The sequence below is a fragment of the Hippopotamus amphibius genome, chromosome 17 (genome assembly GCF_030028045.1).
Source record: "Hippopotamus amphibius kiboko isolate mHipAmp2 chromosome 17, mHipAmp2.hap2, whole genome shotgun sequence".
In the NCBI taxonomy this organism is placed as follows: domain Eukaryota; kingdom Metazoa; phylum Chordata; class Mammalia; order Artiodactyla; family Hippopotamidae; genus Hippopotamus; species Hippopotamus amphibius.
The window spans coordinates 37,713,754-37,735,458 of record NC_080202.1 but is presented as its reverse complement, the minus strand read 5'-3'; the positions used below and the strand labels follow the sequence as shown (position 1 = coordinate 37,735,458).

General features: G+C 57.1%; 3 protein-coding genes across 7 annotated transcripts; 1 reads left to right on the top strand and 2 right to left on the bottom strand.

Annotated features, from left to right (window-relative positions):
* Window positions 1–21: 21 nt before the first annotated feature.
* Window positions 22–4,639, top strand: LRRC46 (leucine rich repeat containing 46). Its single transcript, XM_057716829.1, has 8 exons — window positions 22–287; window positions 388–493; window positions 1,828–1,936; window positions 2,808–2,854; window positions 3,141–3,250; window positions 3,438–3,507; window positions 3,788–3,936; window positions 4,157–4,639. Exons 1-8 carry the CDS (start codon window positions 278–280, stop codon window positions 4,525–4,527), a joined length of 972 nt encoding a protein of 323 aa, XP_057572812.1. The 5' UTR covers window positions 22–277; the 3' UTR covers window positions 4,528–4,639.
* A 528-nt stretch (window positions 4,640–5,167) lies between these two features.
* SCRN2 (secernin 2) lies at window positions 5,168–8,842 on the bottom strand. 2 transcript variants are annotated; one of them, XM_057717210.1, is made up of 8 exons: window positions 8,755–8,842; window positions 8,197–8,370; window positions 7,709–7,890; window positions 6,919–7,118; window positions 6,253–6,468; window positions 5,971–6,136; window positions 5,698–5,878; window positions 5,168–5,435 (listed from the first exon to the last, which is right to left on the bottom strand). In XM_057717210.1, exons 2-8 carry the CDS (start codon window positions 8,368–8,370, stop codon window positions 5,277–5,279), a joined length of 1,278 nt encoding a protein of 425 aa, XP_057573193.1. In that variant the 5' UTR covers window positions 8,755–8,842; the 3' UTR covers window positions 5,168–5,276. The 2 variants fall into 2 exon arrangements, with proteins under 2 accessions (XP_057573193.1, XP_057573194.1); XM_057717211.1 differs by lacking the exon at window positions 8,197–8,370 and having other exon boundaries at window positions 8,755–8,820.
* A 3,590-nt stretch (window positions 8,843–12,432) lies between these two features.
* SP6 (Sp6 transcription factor) lies at window positions 12,433–19,149 on the bottom strand. 4 transcript variants are annotated; one of them, XM_057717233.1, is made up of 2 exons: window positions 19,098–19,149; window positions 12,433–16,030 (listed from the first exon to the last, which is right to left on the bottom strand). In XM_057717233.1, exon 2 carries the CDS (start codon window positions 15,970–15,972, stop codon window positions 14,848–14,850), a length of 1,125 nt encoding a protein of 374 aa, XP_057573216.1. In that variant the 5' UTR covers window positions 15,973–16,030; window positions 19,098–19,149; the 3' UTR covers window positions 12,433–14,847. The 4 variants fall into 4 exon arrangements, with proteins under 4 accessions (XP_057573216.1, XP_057573214.1, XP_057573215.1 ...); XM_057717231.1 differs by lacking the exon at window positions 19,098–19,149 and adding an exon at window positions 18,211–18,444; XM_057717232.1 differs by lacking the exon at window positions 19,098–19,149 and adding an exon at window positions 17,874–18,197.
* Between the last annotated feature and the right edge of the window lie 2,556 nt (window positions 19,150–21,705).

Below are 21,705 nucleotides of genomic sequence, written 5' to 3'. Positions count from 1 at the left end.
CTTTCCATCCGCACGCACCACCATCTACCTACAAGCCCCCCGTAGGCGGCCAGAAAAGCCCCTATACACCCCTCAAACTCCAGACCTTCCACTTCGATTTACTTTCGTCTTCTAACCCACCAACAATTTGCTCTTAATCAGCCCCTTTCCTTTGTCCCCCACTTCTCTGAGCTTGCTTCTCCTCATACCACCCTGGGCTCCTCCTTTCCCAGGAGCTGTCCAAGCTGCTCTGCTCCTCTTTTTTCCAGTCCCTCTCCAAGCCAGTAGCTTTTAGATCATGCCTGGAGGTGAGTAGGGAGGTGGGATGATGAACAGAACAGTTGACTAACAGTAGAGTCAGGCCTCCAAGAATAAGGAACTGTAACCATTGGACTCATCTTTTCACAGCTAAGCTTGCCCAGAGTCCAGAGGAAGGCGGCGTGTGCATTACTGAAGCCCTTATCACCAAGCGGAACTTGGCCTTCCCTGAGGATGAGGAGCTGTCAGAGAAGATGTGAGTGCACGGGAAAGGAAAGGGGTGCTGGAAGATTGAAATACACAGGATGACCAGTCCCCTAAGCGCTACTGATTTGTCAACTTATCTTTGTCCCTCTCTCTCCTTACTCCACAAGTTCAGTCAGTAGCAATGTCCAACTGATCCTCCCTCCTTAAAAATCATTGTTTCTTTTTCACCATGCCCTCTCAAATGCTTTAAATAAGGGTCTTAAATAAGTCATCACTTCTCAAACAAACTACTAATTAATCTCTCTACCCCTAGTCCAGGCACCCCATACTGTTGCCAAAGTGATCCTTTAAAATAACAAATCTGATCAGGCACTCCCTGATAGAACCTTCCTTAGCTCCCTAGTACCTCCAGAATAAAATCCAAACACCTTAGCCTGAGTTGACGTCTGCTGCCTTTTCAACCTTGTTTCTTGCCACTCTCCATAAATGTGTGATTCCTCTAAGACCCCAGGTTCTCACACCTTAGCAGCTTACGACTCAGGGTGGTGCTGGGGCAGGAGGATAGCATCTGCATCACTTAGGAGCTTGCTAGAAATGAAGAATCTCAGGCCCACCTACTGTATCAGAATCTGCACTTTAACAAGACCCCCTAAGGGATTCATGGGCACATTAAAGTTCAAGAAAGGCTGGATTTGCACATACTATTCCTTCTGCATGAAATGCCTTCTCCTCATCCCCCCTCACCTTCCTGGCTAATGCCTACTCATATGTCACCTCCTCCAGAAAACATTCCCTGAAACTCCCCCAAAACTCCCCCTTCCCCAGTCTGCTTAGTCCCTTGCACATGCCTCTGTCATCCACTTGTCCTAGATATTTGGCCAGCTTCCCTAGTAGTGATGGGCAGGGACTCTCTCATTTGTCTCTAATGGGCACTCAGTAAGTGCTGTGGGATTAATGAATGGGTGGGTGGAACAAGTGATTTTCCCTTCGTGGACCACTCAGAAGGGAGGTGAGGAAGGATCTTCCTGCACAGATTGTCTTCTCTCTGTCCCAGCCCCTGTCTTCCCCACCCAAGCTGTCTGGAAGAAGTCTTCCCCTGCCTCTGCAGGAACCGTAAGCTGCCATCACCCAGTCTCCCAGTCCAGGGACCCTTACCTCCCTCTCACTCTTATCCCTCCCAGTGCTACTGACAGATACCCAGGTCTCCCAAGTCAACCCAGGTTTCCGATCTAGACCCCACCTCATGAGACAAGCAGGTGTCCCTGACATCTGATCAGTCACTGAGGCATCCACCCCTCCTTGAAACACCCTCCCCTCCATCTTCCTGCTAAGAGACCACAGAAGTGGCACTCTGTCACACCACCCTGCTGACCATTTGCCCAGGTTCCACACGCTTGCTGAACTGCAGACTGTCCGCCTGGACCGTGAGGGAATTACCACTATCAGGAACCTAGAGGGCCTCCAGAATCTTCACAGCCTCTATCTGCAAGGGGTAACTTCCTGCCTCCTGCCTTTCCTCCTCCCTGTAGAGGGGACTCTGTTCCCTGTGGGCCATGTCTGTCTAATCGGAAAGGAGCCAACCAGATCATCTGACCCATTTACTGATGTTCAGGCAGACCTTCGTTGAAACGGTTTCCAGATGAATCAGGAATTCTCTTGAATTGAAAGACAAATCCACCCAAAAGAGATCCTGACCATGCTCTTGAATCACTGGTGTTTTTGTTTGTTTGTTTGTTTTTGTTTTTGTCAGACACCTCTTGTTCTAGAAGTCCTTCTTGGTGTCTTCCCTAAATCTCTCATGTTATACAGCTCAAGACCATTTCTTGTTTTGAAGAAAGTGAAGAAGAAACCACAAGATTGCTCTGCCTCCTTCAGAATCTTGAAGACTTTTTGGTGGTGGTGGTGGTGGTGGTGGTGGCAGTGAGGGTGGGGGGTGGTTGATCTCCAGCCTCCCTCAAGCTGAATATACCCAGATCCCTTAACCTTTCCCCACAGAAACTTGAAGGATCAAAGTAGTATAGGTTCGCTGTTCCCTCTGTGTGTGCAATCCACCAAGGCCTTCTCCCTTTCCGTGTTTTCCCTTGGTTTCCTTCTCTGATGTCCAGGTCACTCCTTGGTTGTGGGGTGATCAGTGTACTTAAATCAAGTTTAGCCAGCCCCAAGTTTATGCCCTCCCACCATCCATGTGGAGAAAGCAAATCATCCCAAGGTAGTGACAACCACTTCAGGAGTGGGGTGATCATTCCCAAAGTGCCAGATCTCCAGCCTCAAGAGTAGACACAGTTTGGGGGCTTTGTCCCTTAAAGGGCCCCCCACTCAGCTTGACCTCAGCTTGGTTTCCCCACCTTGGTTTCTTCCTGCAGAATAAGATCGAGCGAATTGAGAACCTGGCCTGCGTCCCCTCCTTGTGGTACGTGGTGCCAGGGCTCAGACAGTGTGGGGGGAGAGGAAAAGAGGGAGGATGAAGGGAAGGAAACCTGGTAATACCCAAAGAGCTGGCTCAGATTTCCCCAAGCCTGGCTGCTGGTAAGCCAAGGACCCCGCAAGCCTAGCTCTGCTTCCCTCACCCCAGAAGGCCATGTGTCCCCACTCATCATCCAGTTACCTAGTCAGGGGGCCCCAGGCGCCTGGTGCCCCTGTCCCTCCCTGCAGCTGTTCTGTGATTCAGCTGTCTCTCTGCCTTCCTTCCCCTACAGCTTCCTGTCTCTGGCAGGAAACCGAATCAAGCAGGTGGAAAACCTCCATGACCTCCCACACCTCCAACTTCTGGACCTTTCTGAGAACCTGATAGAAACACTGAAGCTGGGTAGGAAGGCCCTTGCCCTGGCTCATGGGATAAGTCTCGGTGGGGCCCTTCCTCCTCTCTGCCTCTCTTCCCTGTGCTTGTATTAGCGGCACATCCTCCAGGGGGCTGGGGGGTTGTGCAAAGAGGCAGTGGCTTTGGACAGGAAGGTGGGTGTGAGAACCTTATTCCCCCTCTTTGCTGTGTGCAGATGAATTCCCTGAAAGCCTTCTCATCCTCAACCTGACTGGAAACAGCTGCACCAACCAGGATGGCTACAGGTGAGGAGGAACTGAAGTTGGGAAGAGGGGAGCGGCCTGCAAACCTGGGGGCACTGTCCCTAGGACCTTCTCCACCCTCACCCGTGCTCAAATCAGCCCCCTTTGGCCCCCCCACCCCCATAACTCCAGCCAGCCCTCAGCTCATTGGCCTGACCATAGGCCTATCTTCCAGCTTGAGAACACCAGCCCTCCTGCTGTGGTTGCTGTGGCCTGTGTCTACCCATCCTCCCAGGCTTCCAGGGTGCCCTCCCAGGTAGCCTCTGCTCTTTCTGCCCTGCAGGAAGCTGGTGACAGAAGCCCTGCCACTGCTCCTAGACATGGACGGCCAGCCTGTGGCAGAGCGCTGGACCTCAGACGAGGAGGATAAAGCCTCAAGCGATGAGGATGAGGAATTCCCAGAGCTGAGAGGCCCATTCTGCTCAGAGCGAGGTGACCCTGCTTTCCAAGGCTTGCAGCCTCCCCAGAGCACACCCTTGCAGGGTCTGGGAAGCTAAGACAGCAGTGGTGGCTGGGGAGGTGGTCCCAGGGCCAGACCAGTCTGGCCATCCCACTCCGCCTTAGGCTCCTCCCCATCAGGGATGGTAGGAGAGAGTTTGCTCCTGCTAAGCCTGGGGCTCCATCCACCATTGGCCATCCTGGCCCCTCACAGGCTTCCTCAAGGAGCTGGAGCAGGAGATGAGCAGACACCAGGAGCGCAGGCAGCAGACAGCCCTGCTGGAGCACCTGCTGAGGGTGGAGACGTGGCCCGCCCTCACCGACCTCCCCCTGCTGCCAGGGGCGCCCATGGCTGGGGACAGCAGCCCTTCCGTCACTCCCAGGCAAGGGAAGGAGACATCCCCGGAGCCCGCCTCCTTGCCACAAGCCTCCTCTGCCACCAAGAAACCATGCCCTCTGGCTTCCAGGAGCCAGCAAAGCACTATGCAGGCAAGGAAGGGGGCCAGAGCAGCCGCAGCCCCCAAGGCCTCTCTGGCTGGGGCCCCCAGCACGACCAAAACTGTGACCAAAAGAGTCAAGAAGTGAAGTGCAGCTGTCAGCAAAGCCCCAGGAACACGGAGTAACAGGGAGTGCACTGGGCCTCACCGCCTCCTCAGAGCCCTCCCCTGTGGCAGGAGCCTGTCCCCAATAAAGTATCCCCAGGCCCTGAGTGTGTCTTCCGTGTTACTTGGGGGCATCTCAGGGGAAGCTGTCAGTAAAAGCACCCAGAAACAGTGGCAGGAATACAGAGCCTGATTCTAAAGAACAAGATCTTGCAGGAACTACCCAAGGGACTGGTACCCCGTCTCAGGACCCCAGCTGGCTTCTGATCGGACAGGTGGGCATCACCTCGCATAGGACACCATTTCAAACGGTGGGCACATCTCATGGCCCCACCTCAGGGGACACCTGAGGTTCACGCCAAGGACCAAAAACCTGTGATTCTAGATCTCCCCACGCAGCAGCCAGCCGCTGCGCCAGGCACACTCCTCCATGTGTGTCACCTGCCCGCACGCCGGGGGCCACCTCCTCTCCTCACAGGGCGCCCCACAACCTTCACCGACCACTACGTTAGAAGAATGTGCGGCCCAGCAAGGCACCCAGAGGCCCCGCAGCCACCTGAGGGCGGCCCTTGGCCCTCTCTCGGCTTTCCCACCCTCACTGGCCCTGGACACCGGATGAGGAAATAAAGCACATTTATTAAGGCAAAGGCCGACCCGGCCACTCAGAACAAGGCTGAGGGGGTGAGGGGACTGCTCTGTCCCCCCGTGAGGCCAGGCCGGGAGGAACTGGGCTCAGGCATACGCCCGGCTCTCCTTCTCCACAAAGGCCTGGAAGAGGCCGCTGAGCTCGTGGGGGGGGGGGGCCCCCTGCCCGGCCAGCAGCCCCTGCACAGCCACCAGGCCTTCCTGCTCCAGATCCCGCTGCTTCTGCCAGAGCTGCTGCCCCCGATCCTGCCCGGGAAAGCTAGCGATGAGTCCCTGGGACGGGCTTTCCTCCGGATTAAGGGGGGCATGGCTGCCGTCTCACAGACGCAAGAGAAAGGACAGAGCACCCAGCATACTCCTGGACAGCTGGCTTTGAAGGGAGAGGCTCCTCTCCCCAGCTCTGCAGTCTTTCCTCCGCTCCCGGATCCCCTCATGTCTCCAGAGTCCCAGCTGGGGGTGGGGGAAGTGCGTCATCCCCCCAGGGTAGCCCCTGTTCCCTGGGGATCACCTGCTCACTCTCCATCAGCCCCAGGGCCACCTGGTGTCCGCGGTAGAGGGCGTGCCGGCGATCCACCTGAGTCTGGAATCGAGGCCGGGTCTGAACAGGGTCCTGTGCTCCAAAAGTGGGGGACAGCACCTGAGGGGCCTGGGCCACCCCCTCACCGAAGATGAAAGGTTTGAACACTGACCTAGTGGCACAGGGATGGAAGGATGAGGGCTAATCTCACCCTTCCATCTCCCCTGCCTGGCGCACTCTCCCCAGCCTTCCCCACCCTCTAACCGGGATGGGTCTGGTGTGGCAGTGAGGAAGTGGACGCAGGGCTGTGTGGGGTCCTGGGGCAGCACGGACACCATGCTGGCCGTGGTGCGGAAGCCTCCAGAGTCCATACAGATGCCACTCTCCTTATTCCTGAGGATGCCCATCATCACCTCTGCCGTGATGCCCCCTGCCAAGGAGGACAACGGTGAGGAGCCCCCAGGGCAGAAGGGGGCCCTCCAGCCTCAGACCAAGCCCCCTGAAGCTGTGGGAAGGGAAGGGGCCCCACCCCTTCCACTCACTGACCTTGCCATTGCTGCAGCAGCTCCCGCCCGGCCCGGAAGCGGGCCTTGGCAGCCTCCATGCGCACAGGCTGCTGGCTCAGGGAGAAGACCTGGGCAAAGTCAAAGGCGCCCTGCCCAACCCACCAGCCTTGGGCCTGGGCATGGGGCCGGAGCTCAGGGTGTTCTGCCGAGATGTCCGTGCCGATGCTCAGCTGGTTGGAGATGTTACGGGCCCCCTCTGTGGCGGAGAGATGGGGGGTCGCTCATTTATCATTAAGCCCCTGTCCTGTGCCAGGCACTCAGCTAGGTGCTGAGAACTCGGTGGTGAAGAGAACAGATAACCCTCATGGAGGAGGAGACAGACAAACTGATCACAGAAAGGATTGTGAGCCTGCAGCTCTGGTGAGCGTCATCAAGAAGAGGAACCTGCTTGCGTTTAAGGGAGAAACCTGGCCACCAGGAAGTCCAGGAAGGCTCCCCAGAGGAAGGGGCAGGCTGGAGCACAAGAGGACTCAACCAAATGAGGGGGGAGGATAAGTTCCTAAGTGGACTCATTTCCCATCTCCCTGGATGCCCCACCACCTGAGACATTTGCACCTGGATCAGGGCTTCCCTGCCCCCACCATCATCCCCCCCCCACAAAAGGCGAACACCTCTGGAAGGCAGGCCCCAGTGCCAGGCCCCTTACCCTGGATCCTCTGCGCAGCCCACAGCCTCCCCGCCGTCTCCAGCACCCATGCCTCAGTCCGGTCAGCTAGCAGGAAGGTGTTGTGGTAGCAGAATGGTGTGGGGTCCTCCCGGCAGCTGCCCCCCTGCCCATAGCGCTCCAGCAAGCCTGTAATCACGTGCAAGGCCTCCTGGGCTGAACTGCCCCGTTCTAAAGCCAGCCTGGCACAAAGAGAGTCCAGAGGACAGAAGGGCGATGGGGTATTAGTGGCTGGTGACAGAGCTTCAGTGGACAGAAAAGGCCCAGAGAGGTTTGGTGACAGGTCCAAGTCACAGAAAATCTGCCAACCCTGGTTGTATTAAACACATATAGGCCAGTGGTTTTCAAGCTGTGCTCTAAGGGATTCATGAAAAGGACTGAAACGTATTCTTGGAGAGAGAAGTGCCCTGAGCCCTCTAACCTCTTCAATCAAAGCTGCTCCACGCTTAGTGCTTGTACAAATCAAAATTCTACATGAGATTTCATTTGAAAAAAAAATTTACTTCTATTGAAAAAAATTTTTAAACCACTGCCCTATTTCTGGGCCAAGAGAGGCCCAGAGATGGCCACATTTGGGAGTTCCTTACCAGACTGTGGAGATGGGGCCAGGAGAGGTGAGAGGCGGGGGCAGCCTCCCTGGAGATGATGACAAAGTGGGCAGAAAGGGGGAGGAGCCTGTGAAGCAGACTTGGGGGCAGGCAGGATGGCCTGGGTCAGTACTCAGCCCCTGATTTCCGGTGTATTAAGGGGATGAGGGAGGAAGGGTTCGCACCTGAGTAGATCCATGCCCAGCAGGGCTTCGCCTTCCCCAACTGGCTCCTTGGTCCACACCGCCTCGTTGCCAATGCAGACACCGTGCTCATTGGCACCCATCTCAGCCCCCCATAGCCAAGAGGGGCGGCTCAGGACCACAGCATGGGTCTTTGACACCTGTTCCACCTCAATGTAGGTGCACTGGAGATAAGGGAGGAGAAAGGGAGAGTCCACTCAGAAAGGGGGAGGTACCTACAAAGAGGTGGCTCTGTGCCCGTTACCTTACAGAGCCCTTCGAAGAAGGTCTTAGTAGTCCCATTTTACAGATGAGGAAACAGAGGTGGACAGAGGCTAAATAACAGGTTAGGTCCCGGTCGGTAGACTCAAAACTCATGCTCTTTTCACCACATCTGGGCAGCTTCTCAGGAAGGGGGAGCAGAGGAATAAGGTCTCAGAAGAACGCCTAGTTCTGCCACATCTCCCAGCACCCTATAAGGCCTAACCCACCTGGAGGCGGCTCCCAGGGGCGTGAGTGCCTGCCGGTACAAACACCACCTCCTGCACCTCATCCCGGGGCCGGTCAGAGTTCTTGGCAAAGATCACGGCTGGGATGGCCGAGGCCGGGGGCACCGAGACAAAGCAGTCGCAGGAACGGGGGGTGTCAGGGCTCCACGACGCCATCTGGGGAGAGGTGGGGAGAGGTGTGTCCCTCTCATGCCACCTCTCTCCCATCCTGACCGAGGCGCAGTCCTGGGGAGCCGCTCTCCCAACACGTGCAGACACTCAGGGAAGACACTGCCGCTGGGTTTTGGACGCTCAGCCCCGCACTCAACGCTCGAAGCTCGGCGTGCGCGCAACGGAGACGCCCACTCTCCCCCCAGGCTCCAGGCTTGGGAGTCAGCCGACCTGCGCAGACCGCACGCTCCGAGCGCCATGCCCTCCCGGGAGTCCTGAGCCTGCAGGGCAGTCGCGGGAGCGTCTCCCTCGCTACCCCACCCCCTCCAAGAGGCCCACGCCACTCTTCTGTCTGCCCTTTCCGTTTGCCCAGTACTGTATGCCCCTCACCCTCTCGCCCTCCAGGATCCCCAGCCTAGACGCGCGCGCCACTGCCTCCACTTCGGGTAAGGTCCGTCCGAAGGGGAGGAGGCTCCTCGGTGACCTGGAAGGTTTTGGGCCTGGGGGCGGAGTCGGAATCGAGGACCTGCAGTTCCTCCGTTTTCCACCAGGGCGCGCGCTAGCACCACTTCTTGGAGCGAAGCGGCCCTGGGAGTCCTGCGGGCTGCCTGCCCTACCTGGTCGCAGTTTTCAGGCCGGATAAAGGCTGCGACGAGTCTACTACTGCTCAGCTCCTCGAATGGGGTCACTGTCCGGAGAGGGAGCTGGGGGGTGGAAAGGAGCCCAAGAGAAAGCGAAGGAAAGAAAAACTTGACAGATTTGTTAGAGAATGGGGACTGCTAGAGCATCTGGAGATTAAGGAAGAACCTCAGCTACTTGTGACCTGGTTTGAATTCCAAAGGCACAATTCCAGGCTGGTGCCCCCTTCCCCGCATTCCCTCCCTACCTTTTCCCACCTACTGCTCGCCATCTTCCACTCCCCAACCCCTCGGAAATAAGATCTATAAGATTGGTCACAGGCCAGGAGGTGTAGGAATAATTTAAGGCACATATGCACAAAACCCATCCGACCCCCCAAAGGCCAATTCTGCCCCACAGTGCTCAAACTCACTGGAAGTTAGCTTTGAAAGGAAATTTGGAAATTTCTAGTTCAAAGATTTGGAACTGAAACAACAAAGGAGAAATCTTGGCCAGGGGGGCACATATCCCTGTGGAGGTAGACTCTGAACGCAAACGTTCTGCTTTCCAGGTCATTTTCCTCTTTAGACCATCTCTGTAAACAGCATTTAAGCGAATGCATCTCACACCCTTTCGCTCTATGGAGCCCTCCAGGAATGGGGGGAGGAGAGACGCAGCAGATTATATACTTCTCCCACATCCGCCCTGCCAACCAGTCAGGGCTGCTGCTTAGAGCCCTGGCCACAGCATCCCAGCCTGTGGTCACTCCTGGAATGGGAATGGAGGCAGAGGTTGATGTTTCCCCAGGAGGCAGGCTGTGTGTGGGCAGCTGTGCTGGGTGATGGCCAGGGGGAACTTGCCAGATAAGGCTGTCGGGACATCTGAAATCTGAGATATTTTCTGATTGCCTCTAGATAAACAAGGCAGATTCCCAAGAGGGTGCTGTCTCCCTGGAGATGGGCTTCATTTTCAGAAAGGGGACTGCCACTTGCGCAGAGGGTTGACCTAGAAGCTGGGCTGGAGGCAGAGAAGAACATTGCTTGGAACTGTGGAGACTGGCATCTCATCCTGCTCCTACTATAATATAGCTCTGTGGGTCTCTTCGGGCAGGTCACTTTCCTTGCAAGGGCCTCAGTTTCTCCAGTAGCAAATGAAGGCATTGGACTCGATCAGTGATTCTCAACCATGGATGGGGATAGGAGGGATTATTTTTCAACCACACAACTCCCATTGCACAACACAATACTTTAATACCTTGCTTCTCAAAGTGTCTGTGGATTGCCAACATCAGCATTATCTGGAAGCTTGTTAAAAATGCAGAATCCGAGGCCCCACCTCAAACCTGCTGAATGGGAATCTCCATGTTAACAAGACCCCCAGGCGTAAAGTTTGAGAAGTGCTGCTCTACGGCACCCCCAAGGGACATAATTTTGCTGGGATGTTGGGGAGTGAATTGGAGCATCTGGAAAAACTCCACTGGTGATTCTAATATGGCCTCTACCGCGTAGGAACAATTGGACTATTTGGTTCCTGAGATTCTTTTCAAACCTACACTGCTCAGATGCTGAGCAGACTCACTAGGATTAATGGGAAGTGAAGGCTGCTTCTGGTGTGATATACGGAGTGGGGTGGGGGTGGGGGGGGGTGAGGTCACCATGGGATGTCATTCCCAGAAGCAAACATCAAGGCTGTGTGGTGATCACATGAGTACCCGAATGGGCTGGCCTGAAAGCCGCTTCACGTCCTGTGCTTCCCCAGCTGCCCACTGCGGGGGAGGAACAGGCAGGAGGAGAGGCCTGGGGCAGCACAGCCCCCGGCTGCAATTCCCAGGCTGCAGGTTCGTCTGTCACCTTCCCATTCCTGACTTCACTCACCCACCCTTAGAGGGATTCTGCTTCCACCTCGCAGGAGAGGAGAGGGTGGCTCAGCGACGTTGCTCAGAGGGTCAGCCCAGGTGTTCTGATTTCTGGAACGCCCTCTCAGCCCCTCCAGGATTGTCCTGCTGGGGGCGCCAGAACTGAGGGGTCAGAGGTGGCCTCCAGCTCCATTGAGGGGGGAGGTGGGTGGCAGCCAGGCAGCATTGCTGCCTGGGTGAGCAAGTGAGCGTCAGAGCCCCACCAAAGGCCCCCACTAAGAATGCAGGTCAGCGGGAGGAGCTGCAAGGGGAGGAGGGGCAGCCCTAGCCCTGCCCAGACAGGCCCAGCCGGCCCCAGCTGCCTTCCTGTCCCTGGGGGCAGTGATGGGGGAGAGGAGGAGAGGACTCACCAGGCTCCTGGGGTCTAAGTCCCCTGAACCAGGATGACAAAAGCGGAGTCCCAGGGAGTGGGGTGGGCCTGAGGTCACCAGAACACCCTGTCCCTCCTCCACCCAGGCGCCTAAGTCCAGCAGCAGACAGAAACAAGCATTTGGCCCGCTCAGTTGGTCTGCTTTCCTCTGTAACCCCTAAATCACTCTGATGCCCCCATTTAAGAAATTTTGTGACCCCAGACTCTCCCAAACGAGTGATCGAATGGACGAACCTGGGTACCAGACTTGGCTCTGAGAAGTTGGGTTAGGGTTAGAGTGGGGTAAATAGGAATCCCACTGAAGTGGATGATAATTTTGGCCAAGATGTAGGATGGAAAGGTGAAAGAACATAATAACCTACTCTGCCCCCTTGGAGCCCAAAACTGATCCTCTGTCAACCTTCCTTGGTTTGGGGCTCTGGAACCACGAGGCTTTTGCTCATTTGACATGTGTTAGGTACCAACTGCGCGCTAGGCATTGAGCAGCCTGGAAACGTGTGCATTTGTGCATATCCAGGGGCGCCCGACAGGTCCAGTGAGGCACCCGTGTGCACACCATGGCTGTGTCGCTGTGGCAGGTCTCTAGCTGGGAGTTGCAGTAAGGACCTTTCTCTCATACTTTCCAGCTGGGCGGGAACCCATCAGATATCTTGGCTGCCTTTCATCACCTTGTCCCTGATAGAGATCATCCTGGGTGAAGAAATCGCTGTCAGTCACCCCCACCTCACTGGCAGCCAGAAGGCCTGATTGATATGCACACTCCCACGAGGGTGGGGTGAGGGGGCCAAGAGGCTGGCCATCTGTAGGAAGGCAGGGAACCAGCCTTCTTGGCAGGGGAGACAAAGAGGGGGCCTGCATGTGGAAGAGGAAGGAAATATCTAGAACCTTTTCATCTCCACAGGTGAAGACCAGGGAGGGACAGTCAGCCCAGCTATCAACCCTGAGGGAGCTCCACCCCCTTGTGCGCCAACAACCTCCAGGCAGGATCGGACCCTTCAATCAGCTCAGCTCTGCCCCCAAACAAAGGGAGGTGAGGCTGCCCAGGGCTGCAGGATCAAAGAGAAGTGTCCACGCCACCCTGCAGCCAGCCTGGTCCTCGCTGCTGAGAGACCCTGAGTCAAAAAGGAAACCAGAGCTGGAAGAAAAACGAAGCAGTGATGTGGCTGATGACTTTATTATGGCATAAAAAACACAGGCTGTTTCTTCCTCCTCCCCCCCCCAAAATGGGTTCACAGCAGTTAAAGAAAAAAAAAATCCTACATTTCTCCTCTAGGGGGCTGCCTAGAAGGGGGTAGACAGCCAGACAACCTAGGTCTATAAAAGAGGTGAGCAGAAGAAAACCTATCCAAAGCCCTCACCTGCACACCGTAGAGCTCGGGACCTCCATGGGGGGAACATCCGTGCCTCCCCGCCCCACCCCAATACGCATTCAGGAGTTCCCCTGAGAATGGTCACCAAGGAAAGGCTGTCCTAGTGGCACAGGGAGGGGGTGGCTGGTTTCGATGGGTGGAGGAAAACAGCATCTCACACCCACAGTGCCCTCCCTCTCTCCCCCTCGTTCACCTGGCCAGGCAACCTGCAGGCACTGCCAACTCTCTTCTGCCCCCAACTCCCTCAGCAAGGAAAGGGACCTCTGGTCGGATTAGCAGGAGGTAGGGAAAGAGGGAGCGTAAAGAAAGGACATTACTTCTTAACCTACCCCAGGCCCATGAGTCCTTCAGCGAGAGTCACCCTATCCCTCTTAAGAAGGGCTCTCTTCTACACAAACAGATCCCAGCCCCACTTCCCAATAGCACCCAGTCCTTGGACTGGGCTCCAGCACCCCAAGAAAGGAAAAGATGCTGTGGGCCTAGGCCCCAGGACCTTGGCTGGGGTGAACAAGATGGGGTTTCCCTGGCTGGAGACCCCAGGCTCAGTAGAGAAACACACACACACACACACGTACATACAACATGCACACACATGTTCTAATATTAAATAAAATACCCTTTGCTTATAACTTAAAAAATCAATACACAACTAATCCTTGCATAGGACTCTGGGTGGAGAAAGAAGGGCAGGGAAACGGGAGGTCAGGGGGAATCTTAAGGGCGCTACCTGGCGCCTGGAAAAGCCCAGCAGCTCCAGGGTCCTGTGGCCCACCAGACCCTGCCCCCATCAGCTTTTTTTCTTGTCCTGGCTCAGCCTCTGCTGGCTTCCCCCCTCCCCACATTCCCCACTCCAGGATCACCATCAGGCTGTATTTCTAGCATCTAAAGGGAACAGAGACAGCTTCCTGGACATCACCTCAGAAGGCAGACCCCTTCCAGTGAGAGAACAACTTCCTCATATGGAAGGGGAGCCCCCACAAGAGATGAGATGGGGAGGAGCCTCCTAACACACCCTACAGGAGGGGCAAGGCTTCTAGGCAGTGCCAAGGGGGGAGGGTTGAGTTAAAGAAGGAGTGGGGCTTAGTTCTCTGGAAGCAGATGGCCAGGCAGGGACAGAGTCCTCCACTCTGAGCGGGAACCATTGGAGTTCCCCCTGCTGGGACACCCCCCCCACCCCCCCCCACCCCCGCCCCCAACCGAGGTAACCCTCTTCCTTCCATCCCTAAGGGGAAGGGAAATGCTGAGGGAACTAGGGTGAGGAACTACATCAGCTCTGGAGCAGGGACTCCTGGCTGCCTTGAAGGCCTAACCTGGGGTGACAGATGAGAGTGGACTACTGAACTTTATTTTTATAAAGACCGAGAGTTAAGGGCTGAATCAGTTAGAGAGGGAAGGGCTTAGTTCCACTCCCTCACCAAATCCCTTCTCTTAGAAGAGACCTCCTTGCTCAACCCCCACATCTAGCTTTCTCCTCCACCCCACAGTTCTGGCTGGAAGCTGTCGTGGATTCTGGCCCTCTTCCCTCCTTCCTTCATGGCTCCATCAGACGGGGTCTGGAAGGCTTAATAAGGAGGCACATCAAAGGCATTATTTCTGCGGCGACAACCCTCCCAGCCAGGTACAAACTCCTCCCTTAGGAAGACCCCCAGCCTCTGCTACCCCATCTCAGCTCTCCCTCCGGAAACCCTGGGGTAAAACACTCTCAGGGGGATGAAAGGGACCCGGGCCGCAGGGCGGCTCCGGAGGCTCTTTTATGTCCGGGTTCCCAGGCGCTAAGGACATGTCCAGACAGCTACCCCCAGAGCCCAGGGCGGCCCCACTCCTCTCTGCTCCGGGACGCGCAGTCTCCTCCAACCTGTCCCCTCCGCCCTCCAGCCGGCCCTCGAGCCGCCGTAGGGGTACCCCACCCCAACCCCCCAGCCCTGGGGCGTGAGTGAAACAGCGAGGAAGGGGAGAACTGATGGGCATGCGCAGCGCCTCCCCGCCCAGCCAAACAGTCAACCGCGCGCGTCCCGTCCAGCCCCAGAGACTAAGAACCCCCTAGCGCCCCGGCTCCCTGACCCCCGCACCACTTTTCCCCCCTCTCAATAAATAACCACCTTCTCCTCTTACTCAGGCCACCCCCCCCCCCCCCCACCAAGGGCATCGGGCCAGAGGGCTCTCTTCTGATGGCCCCGGGGGAGACCAGCGGGGAGGCGGGACCGAGGAGCTCAGTTGGAGGGAGCCGCGCTGCCCTCGGCCTCGCGTTTGCCTTTGCCCCCGGGGGCCTCCGCTGCGCCGGCCTTGCCCTCTCCCGCCGCCCCGGCAGCCTCCTCTTTGGCGCCCTCGTGGGTTTTCATATGTTTGGCCAGGTGGTCGCTGCGCATGAAGACCCGGCTGCAGACTGCGCAGGGGAACTTCTTGGTGCCGGTGTGGGTCTGGAGGTGGCGCTGCAGCTCGTCGGAGCGCGTGAAGCGCTTGCCGCAGAAGAGCCAGTTGCACACGAAGGGACGGTCGCCGCTGTGCCAGCGCAGGTGCGCCTTCAGGTGCGACGTCTTGGCGTAGGCTTTCCCACAGCCCGGGATGTGGCAGTTGTGCAAATGCTTCTTCTTGCCCCCATCGGGCCCGCACGGAGCCCCCAGTCGCTCCGCCTCCAGGCAGTTGGGGCAGCGGCAGACGGTCTGGCCTGAGCTGCGGGGCACTGACCGCCGCGAGCTTTTGGGCCGGGCCGCCCCATCCAGGCTAGTATCCAGCCCCTGGGATTCTGGGGCGGCCCCTTCCAAGCCCTTCGCCCCGTCGGGAGGCCCGAGGAGGTGCTGCCCTCCGGCGGCTGGGAGGAGGTGGTGCGGGTGTGGGTGGGGCGGCGGGGCACAAAGCTGGTGATCTCCGACGTAGCCCCCCAAGCCAGCCTGAAGCGCCCCGGGGTGGCCAGGTGAGGTCAGCGCACCCTGAGTGTGGGGGAGGTCCATCCAGCTGGTACCCGGATGAAGGTCCCACCACGAGCCATCCTCGGTGCCTGGGTGTGTCGGCCGGAACCACGATTCGTAATGATGTGACATGTCCGGCTGCAGGAGCTTGGAAAAGGGTCCCGGGGCCAAGGGACTGTCGCTTTCCAGGTCCTCGCAGGTTACCCGAGAGGAGGCCCCCGGCAGCTCATAGCCCTGTGAGAAGTCCACCTCGGGGCCCAGCGGGAGGCTCTGCAGCTCTCCAGGCTGCAGCGGGGAGGGGTAGTCCCCGGCCTCCGGACTCGTGTGGCCCTGGTATGTTTGGAGAGGCTGCAGGTCGAGGCGCGGCGGAGAGGCAGAAGGCGCGTCCGAGTGCTGGCTGCCCAGAGAGCCGCAGACGGCGGTTAGCATTGCCGGGATCCGGGGTGGGGTGGGGGACAGGGATGGTCAAGGGCACCTCAGGTGGGACCTAAAGGAAGCAAAGAAGAGGTAAAGTGAGGAAAGTAACCAGTTTACTTTCCGTCCTAGCCCAGATCCCCTCCCTGCCAAGTGCTCCTTTCCCATCCCTAGGTGACAAAGGGGAAGGCACCTCTGGGTGGGGACTAAAGATCGGTTAAGAGAACTTGGGAGTGCTAGGAAGGGTTGAGGGTATGAGGTTCTCCAACGCGGGCAGAGAATGATGGAAGCCTACCTTCCCCTAGGTGATCCCTCCTATAGGACCCAGCCGATCCTGGGATTTGGGGTGGTCCCAGGCAAGTAGGTCGGTGGGATACACCTTGAGTACAGTGCTAGAACCATCCTAGCTGCCTGCCTGGCCTGAGGGCCAGTGGCATTGCCCCCATAACTACCCCCTACTCCACCCACCTGCCCTCAGATCTGCTGCCAGCCCAAATGGAGAATCTAGGCCCATCTCAGCTTCCCCAGTTTAATTCAGGACACACTTGGGGAGAGGGAGGTGGTCTAACCCAAAGTTTAAAGTGACCTGACTTCCCAAAGCCCAAAGCAGGTTCAAGGTTTTGGAAAAAGAGCTCTCCTTCCATCCCTGAGACATGCTCAGTGAAGAAGAGCATTCCACTGCTCCACGCAACCCCCCCCAGCTCCCAGCCTGGCTGGGTGGCTGCAGCCCCACCAAACCCACTCCCATGCCTGGCCCCCGCCCCTTTCCCTCTGGCACGGACTTCACCTCCCTGGGGTGCAGCTGCAGTGCCAGTTTCCAGAGGACTTCTTCCCACCAGAGAAACTAAGCCCCCCTCCCTGTCCTGACTTACACCAGGGCCCAACCAACTTTCTGGCTGCTACCCCTGCCCTCCTCCAATCTAGGGGAGACCCAGATGTGAAGCTAGGAGGGGTTGGCCAGAGAAGAGCTTACCAGCAAGCTCAGGAAGATAAAATTGCCACCCTCTTCAGAGATTCAGGGACAGGGTGGGGGAAGCAACAGGAAAAGCCAGAATCACCCAGAAATTATGAGGAAAAATTACCCAAAGAGATTATATAGGGGGTGCATTCTAGGCCCGGATCATTTTTAGGAGCTCTCCAGATGATTCTAACATGCAGCCAAGTGTTGAGAACCACTGCTCCAGGCCAATCCTCTTATTTTAAAGAGGAAACTGAAGTCATATTTGGAGAAGTAACTTGAAAAAAGATTTATTCATTCAGTCAACAAATATGTACTGTATGTACCTCTGTGAGCCAGATCTCTCCATTCCTGGTCTGTTTCTCTTTCCCTAAACTATTAGGAACCTAAAGACCCCCTACTCCTTTCTGGACCACATATCTGTCACTTGAAAGTCCCCCTTGTCTCACCACCTCTCCCTAAGGTCTAGGAGCCCTGCCCTGGTGCCTGGAGTATGTGGGTTTTAGTGCTTGGGGCTTTTCTAATGTTGGAGGAAGAGTCGCAGTGGTTTAGGGCAGGAACTTTTCCTTCCCAAATCGGGATTCGGATGACCCTACCATCTTCTGCTTCTGGGACCAGGGAGGTTGGCCTGGTGGTCTGGGAGAGGGAGGGAGAGGGGTTGGGGCGCCTACTCAGGCTCCTGCAGCCTCACCACAGGAAAGGAACAGGGTGAAGCGGCAGGAATGGAGCCTCAGGCCCAGGCGGGGCAGCCTAGAAGGCGCTGGGCGGGAGCAGTGAGGCCTGGGACCCTAATAGCTTTTGGCGTCTGGGAACGGCCCTAGGGGTTGGAGGCGGCGGGGGGTAGACTAACGATCCGGGCTCCAGAGCGGCCTCTCCCGCCACAGGGCCTAGGAGCCCAGTCCTGGGATGCACTAGCCTGCTACCGAGATCTCGGGAAGGGAGACAGCCGGGCGCGTACCCCTGCCTGCCGCTCCCCAAGGCGGGAAGGCTGGTAGAGACACCCTCCTTCCCCCTTCCGCCGGCTGCCTCTCCCATCACCGGCGCTCAGGTGGTCAGAACTTCCGTACTCCCGGTCCTCAAGGTTCCAGTGCTCCAGTCGTCCCAGTCGCTCCAGTTTCCCCAGTCTCCAGCCTCGCCCGTCCGCCCCATTTTCGCTCCGCCGGGACGCTAAGCCCGTCGGATTCTTTAGGACCACCTCCCCCGAGGCCAGAGGAGGCTGTGGCGTGTTCCGGGCGCGTCTTTCCGAGACGATCCCAGATGCGCGCACCCCTCGCCGCCAGGACCCGGGCTCCTACCTCGAGGCTGCGCTCGGGCGCCGGGCACGGCAGGCTGGCGCGCTCCCGACGGGCGCTCGTGGGCCTTGCGTGCCGGCGGGCTCTCCAGCAGCGAGGGGCAGGAACCGAGGGCGAGCTGGGGCCGCGACCAGACCCGGCGGCGGACGGCGGAGGAGGGGCGGAGAGAGGCGGCGGGAGGGCGGAGGGCGGGCGGGAGCCGGCGAGCGAGCGAGCGAGGCCAGCTCCGCCCGTGACTCACCGCGCTCTCTGCCTTCATCCTCGGCCCCGCGCTCCTTTTTCCCCGAATTCACGGCCCCGCCCACCTCACCTGTGTCCGCCTTTAACCCTTGCGGGCTCGGCCGGACGGGAGGCCGAGCGGGGTCGCGCCCGCAGGGAGGGGGCGGGCGGGCGCGGGAGGGATCACAAGCTAGGTCGCACCCCGCCCCCTCTCTCGCTCCTCCCTGGCCCCTCCACTGCGGCGGCGAGGGGCCTAGGAGGAGGGTTTCCCAGGTTCTGGGGCCCGCCCCATCCAGTGGAAAACTGCCCTCGAGTTGGCTAGGTTTGGCCGGCGCTCAGGACTCTGACCCTGCGGGCGTGGAGGAGGGGGTGGATCCTTGGGGGGGTGACACCGAGTCACCCTAGGGCGCCGTTTCCCACGACGGCCCTCCACCCACCCGCCCCAGCCGGGCAGCGCTGCCCCAGAACCGAGAGGAAAGAAGGAAACAGGACTGAGCGCCAAGGATGTGTCCGGTCTACCCCCAGGCCTGGGTCGTGAGAAGCTGGTCTTGGCCACCGCCCTCCTTCACCATTTCCCCCGCCGCTTCCTTCCACCACCACCGCTTTCCCCGGTCCTTTGCGCGCTCTCTCTTTCTCTCTTGCTTCCCTGCTCTCTTTCTCCGGCCACTCACCTTTTTTTTTGAGTAACCTCCTCCTCTCTTCTTCCCACCCGGCTGGCCCGTCTCTACCTGCCTCCTCAGCTCTCACTCTCCAGCAACCTCAGCACCTCCCCAGGTCCGCCTCTCCAATACACCCGCGCTCCTCTCGGTCCCGGAGGTGCTCAGCCTGCGCCCAGCCACCCTCGCCCCGCGCGCACCCGGCTCTGAAAGTTGGGCACTGGAATAGCCCTGGGAAAGGACACGTCTGCAAAGATTTGCGCGACTCCTTGCCACCACTCCTTCCCGATTCTTACCTGAGTGCCTAAACCCAAGGTTCATAACTTTGGGGAAGGGTCTTGGATTCCTTTGAGAAAAACAAATGCACATACACAGTGCAACCCTCTGCAGAATTTCAGGGCGTTTGCGACGCCCACCTAAAAACTTCTCTCAGATCAGAGTTGGTTGAGATACCCAGCGCGGGTGGGTAGGGGAGTTCCCCTCTCCTCCCCCCGCCAGGCTGCCCTGTGCGCCGGGGTACACAGCTCACTTGCTGGTGGGTGCCTCCCCATAACAGCCGCTTTGACCTCCCCAAGTGACTCTTTTGTTGCAGGGGGAATTCTGATCAACTTCCTAATTTTTTTCGTTGCCTCGGTTGGCTTTCCCTATGCACTCTGTCATCTGCTTTTTAAATTTCGTTTTTATCTTTACAATCTGTTTCGTACAGACCGAGCAGAATTTAGGCTGATTCATTTTCTTGGGTACAGCACCTATTCCACCACCATTGGTTTCCCTCTGCCGAATACGAAGTGCGACTATTAAACGGTTAAACTGAGTCCACAAGCTACTTGAAAATCGATCTTTTTGTGTGTGGTTCCCCCAGCCAAACATACACATTCTCATATCCAAAATCAAGGTCTGATTCATCAGTGCAAATCCCTCTTTTTTAAGACTGTTTCCTCATTTGGACAACCTGGGTACAAGTTGGGAGGGTTTCCTGGGAATTGATGGTCCTAAAACACTTAGCCCGTAGGGCCCCGGTAAGCTCATCATAAAGGGAAGATGTCGTTGGTAGTGTTATAATTATTAAATAAATCGTTTCCCAGCAATGTTTGTTGGATTCATGTATGTTCACAAAGATCTTTGGGCTAGAAGTTGACAGACCTAAATTCTAACTCCATCCCTGCATTTGCTAAGCTGATCTGGCAGATCAGGTTGCTCTGAGCCTCAGTTTCCTCGTGGGTGAAATGCGGTTAAAGCAGCCGCCCTGCGGGGTAAAGGACGGGAACTTAGGGAGCCGCGAGGCGCCTCCCAGATGTCAGGGATTGTACTTTCTAATCAGTCGGATTTCATTCCCAACTCTTGGGCCCCTGAGATGTAGATTTTCAAGAACGGCTTTGGGTCTTCGCGGCCGCGGCTAAATCGACAGCCCTCTCTGACCACACATGGTTTTATCCCTATACACTCAGCCTGCAAATCTTAACTTAGTTGGGTTTGCACCTCAGTTCACAGCCATGTCCAAAACAGAATTATGGGCTCACATCGCAGAGCCTGCTCCTCGAATTCCTGGGTTAAGTCTGATTCCACCCCTAGGCATCCTCTTCCTCCTCCTCCTTCTCCCTGCAGCCTGCTGGCCTCTGGCTGTTCCCCGAAGCTGCTGCTCTTAAGGTGCTAACCCCTGAGCAGGGATCTGACTCTCAATGGGAAACCCGAGTCCCCTCTGTCATTTTTTTTATAGGCACCAGATTGTCGTCTTCCTAGCTCCTTCCATCTTTCCCTGGAAAGAACAGGGAAAGGGATCCAGCCCCTGGACAGTAGACATCCCACCCCCCTTTCACCCCAGACCCCCTTTCACCCCACCTGGTCGTGACCCACAGCCACCTGGGTTTCCCAGAAGCAAAGACCCTCCATCTGCCTGGGGCTCGTCAGCATGAAATTCAACAGCAATGCAGTCGTCTCAGAAAACTCAGCCGTTCTGACTTCCTGCCCTGACTGAGTTTCTGCCTCTGACTCGGGGCACTTTCTTTCTTCCTCTGCTTTTGTTCCTTTGATTCCAGTGCTTTCAATTTCCTTCTTGCTAGCTGTTTCCCTGATTAATGGTGCTCATGGTCTGTTGACCTGACTGTGAAGATCACCACTGCCCACTGCTGTGTTCTTATCTCGCCTCAAAGTTGAACCACGCAGCCCAGTGAGATCTGCCCAGGACGTGGGCCATTTCTGCTCCTTTCCCTCATTCCGGTAAAGGGGTAAGTAGGCAGATTTTGCCACAAGTGTCTATCTCCCATTCTTGCCACCCCTCTCCTTCTCATGCCTCACATATAGTCAGCGATCCACTTTGTACCTGGAGCAGCCTTGCTGGTCCCGACGCTCAGCATAACCACCATTCATTCATTGGGCACCTGCTGCATTCCAGGTGCTTCACAAATCTCTCTCATTCTCATGAGCAGGCAGCAGAGTAGTTATTACCATCCCCCCATTGCACAGATGAGGAAGCCAAGGATTAAAGAAGTTAAACGACCTGCCCAAGATGACAGAGCTGTTAAGAGACAGAGAAAGAAACTGAGTCCAGATCTGTGAGGCTCAAAAGCACACGTTCTGCCTGCCGTTCCACCCAGCTTCACTATGGCAGCAGTGATGGCCTTGG

What these genes read in the sequence shown, in the direction of transcription:
- LRRC46 (XM_057716829.1), top strand. An exon ending in ACAGCCTCTATCTGCAAGGG is followed by an intron (nt 1,937 to 2,807) that starts GTAACTTCCTGC and finishes TTCTTCCTGCAG; the next exon opens with AATAAGATCGAGCGAATTGA. An exon ending in CCCATTCTGCTCAGAGCGAG is followed by an intron (nt 3,937 to 4,156) that starts GTGACCCTGCTT and finishes GGCCCCTCACAG; the next exon opens with GCTTCCTCAAGGAGCTGGAG.
- SCRN2 (XM_057717210.1), bottom strand. Translation starts at nt 8,370, where the DNA reads ATGGCGTCGTGGAGCCCTGACACCCCCCGTTCCTGCGACTGCTTTGTC. An exon ending in CCCCTGGGAGCCGCCTCCAG is followed by an intron (nt 7,891 to 8,196) that starts GTGGGTTAGGCC and finishes CCTTATCTCCAG; the next exon opens with TGCACCTACATTGAGGTGGA. An exon ending in GGCTGATGGAGAGTGAGCAG is followed by an intron (nt 5,436 to 5,697) that starts GTGATCCCCAGG and finishes TTTCCCGGGCAG; the next exon opens with GATCGGGGGCAGCAGCTCTG.
- SP6 (XM_057717233.1), bottom strand. Translation starts at nt 15,972, where the DNA reads ATGCTAACCGCCGTCTGCGGCTCTCTGGGCAGCCAGCACTCGGACGCG.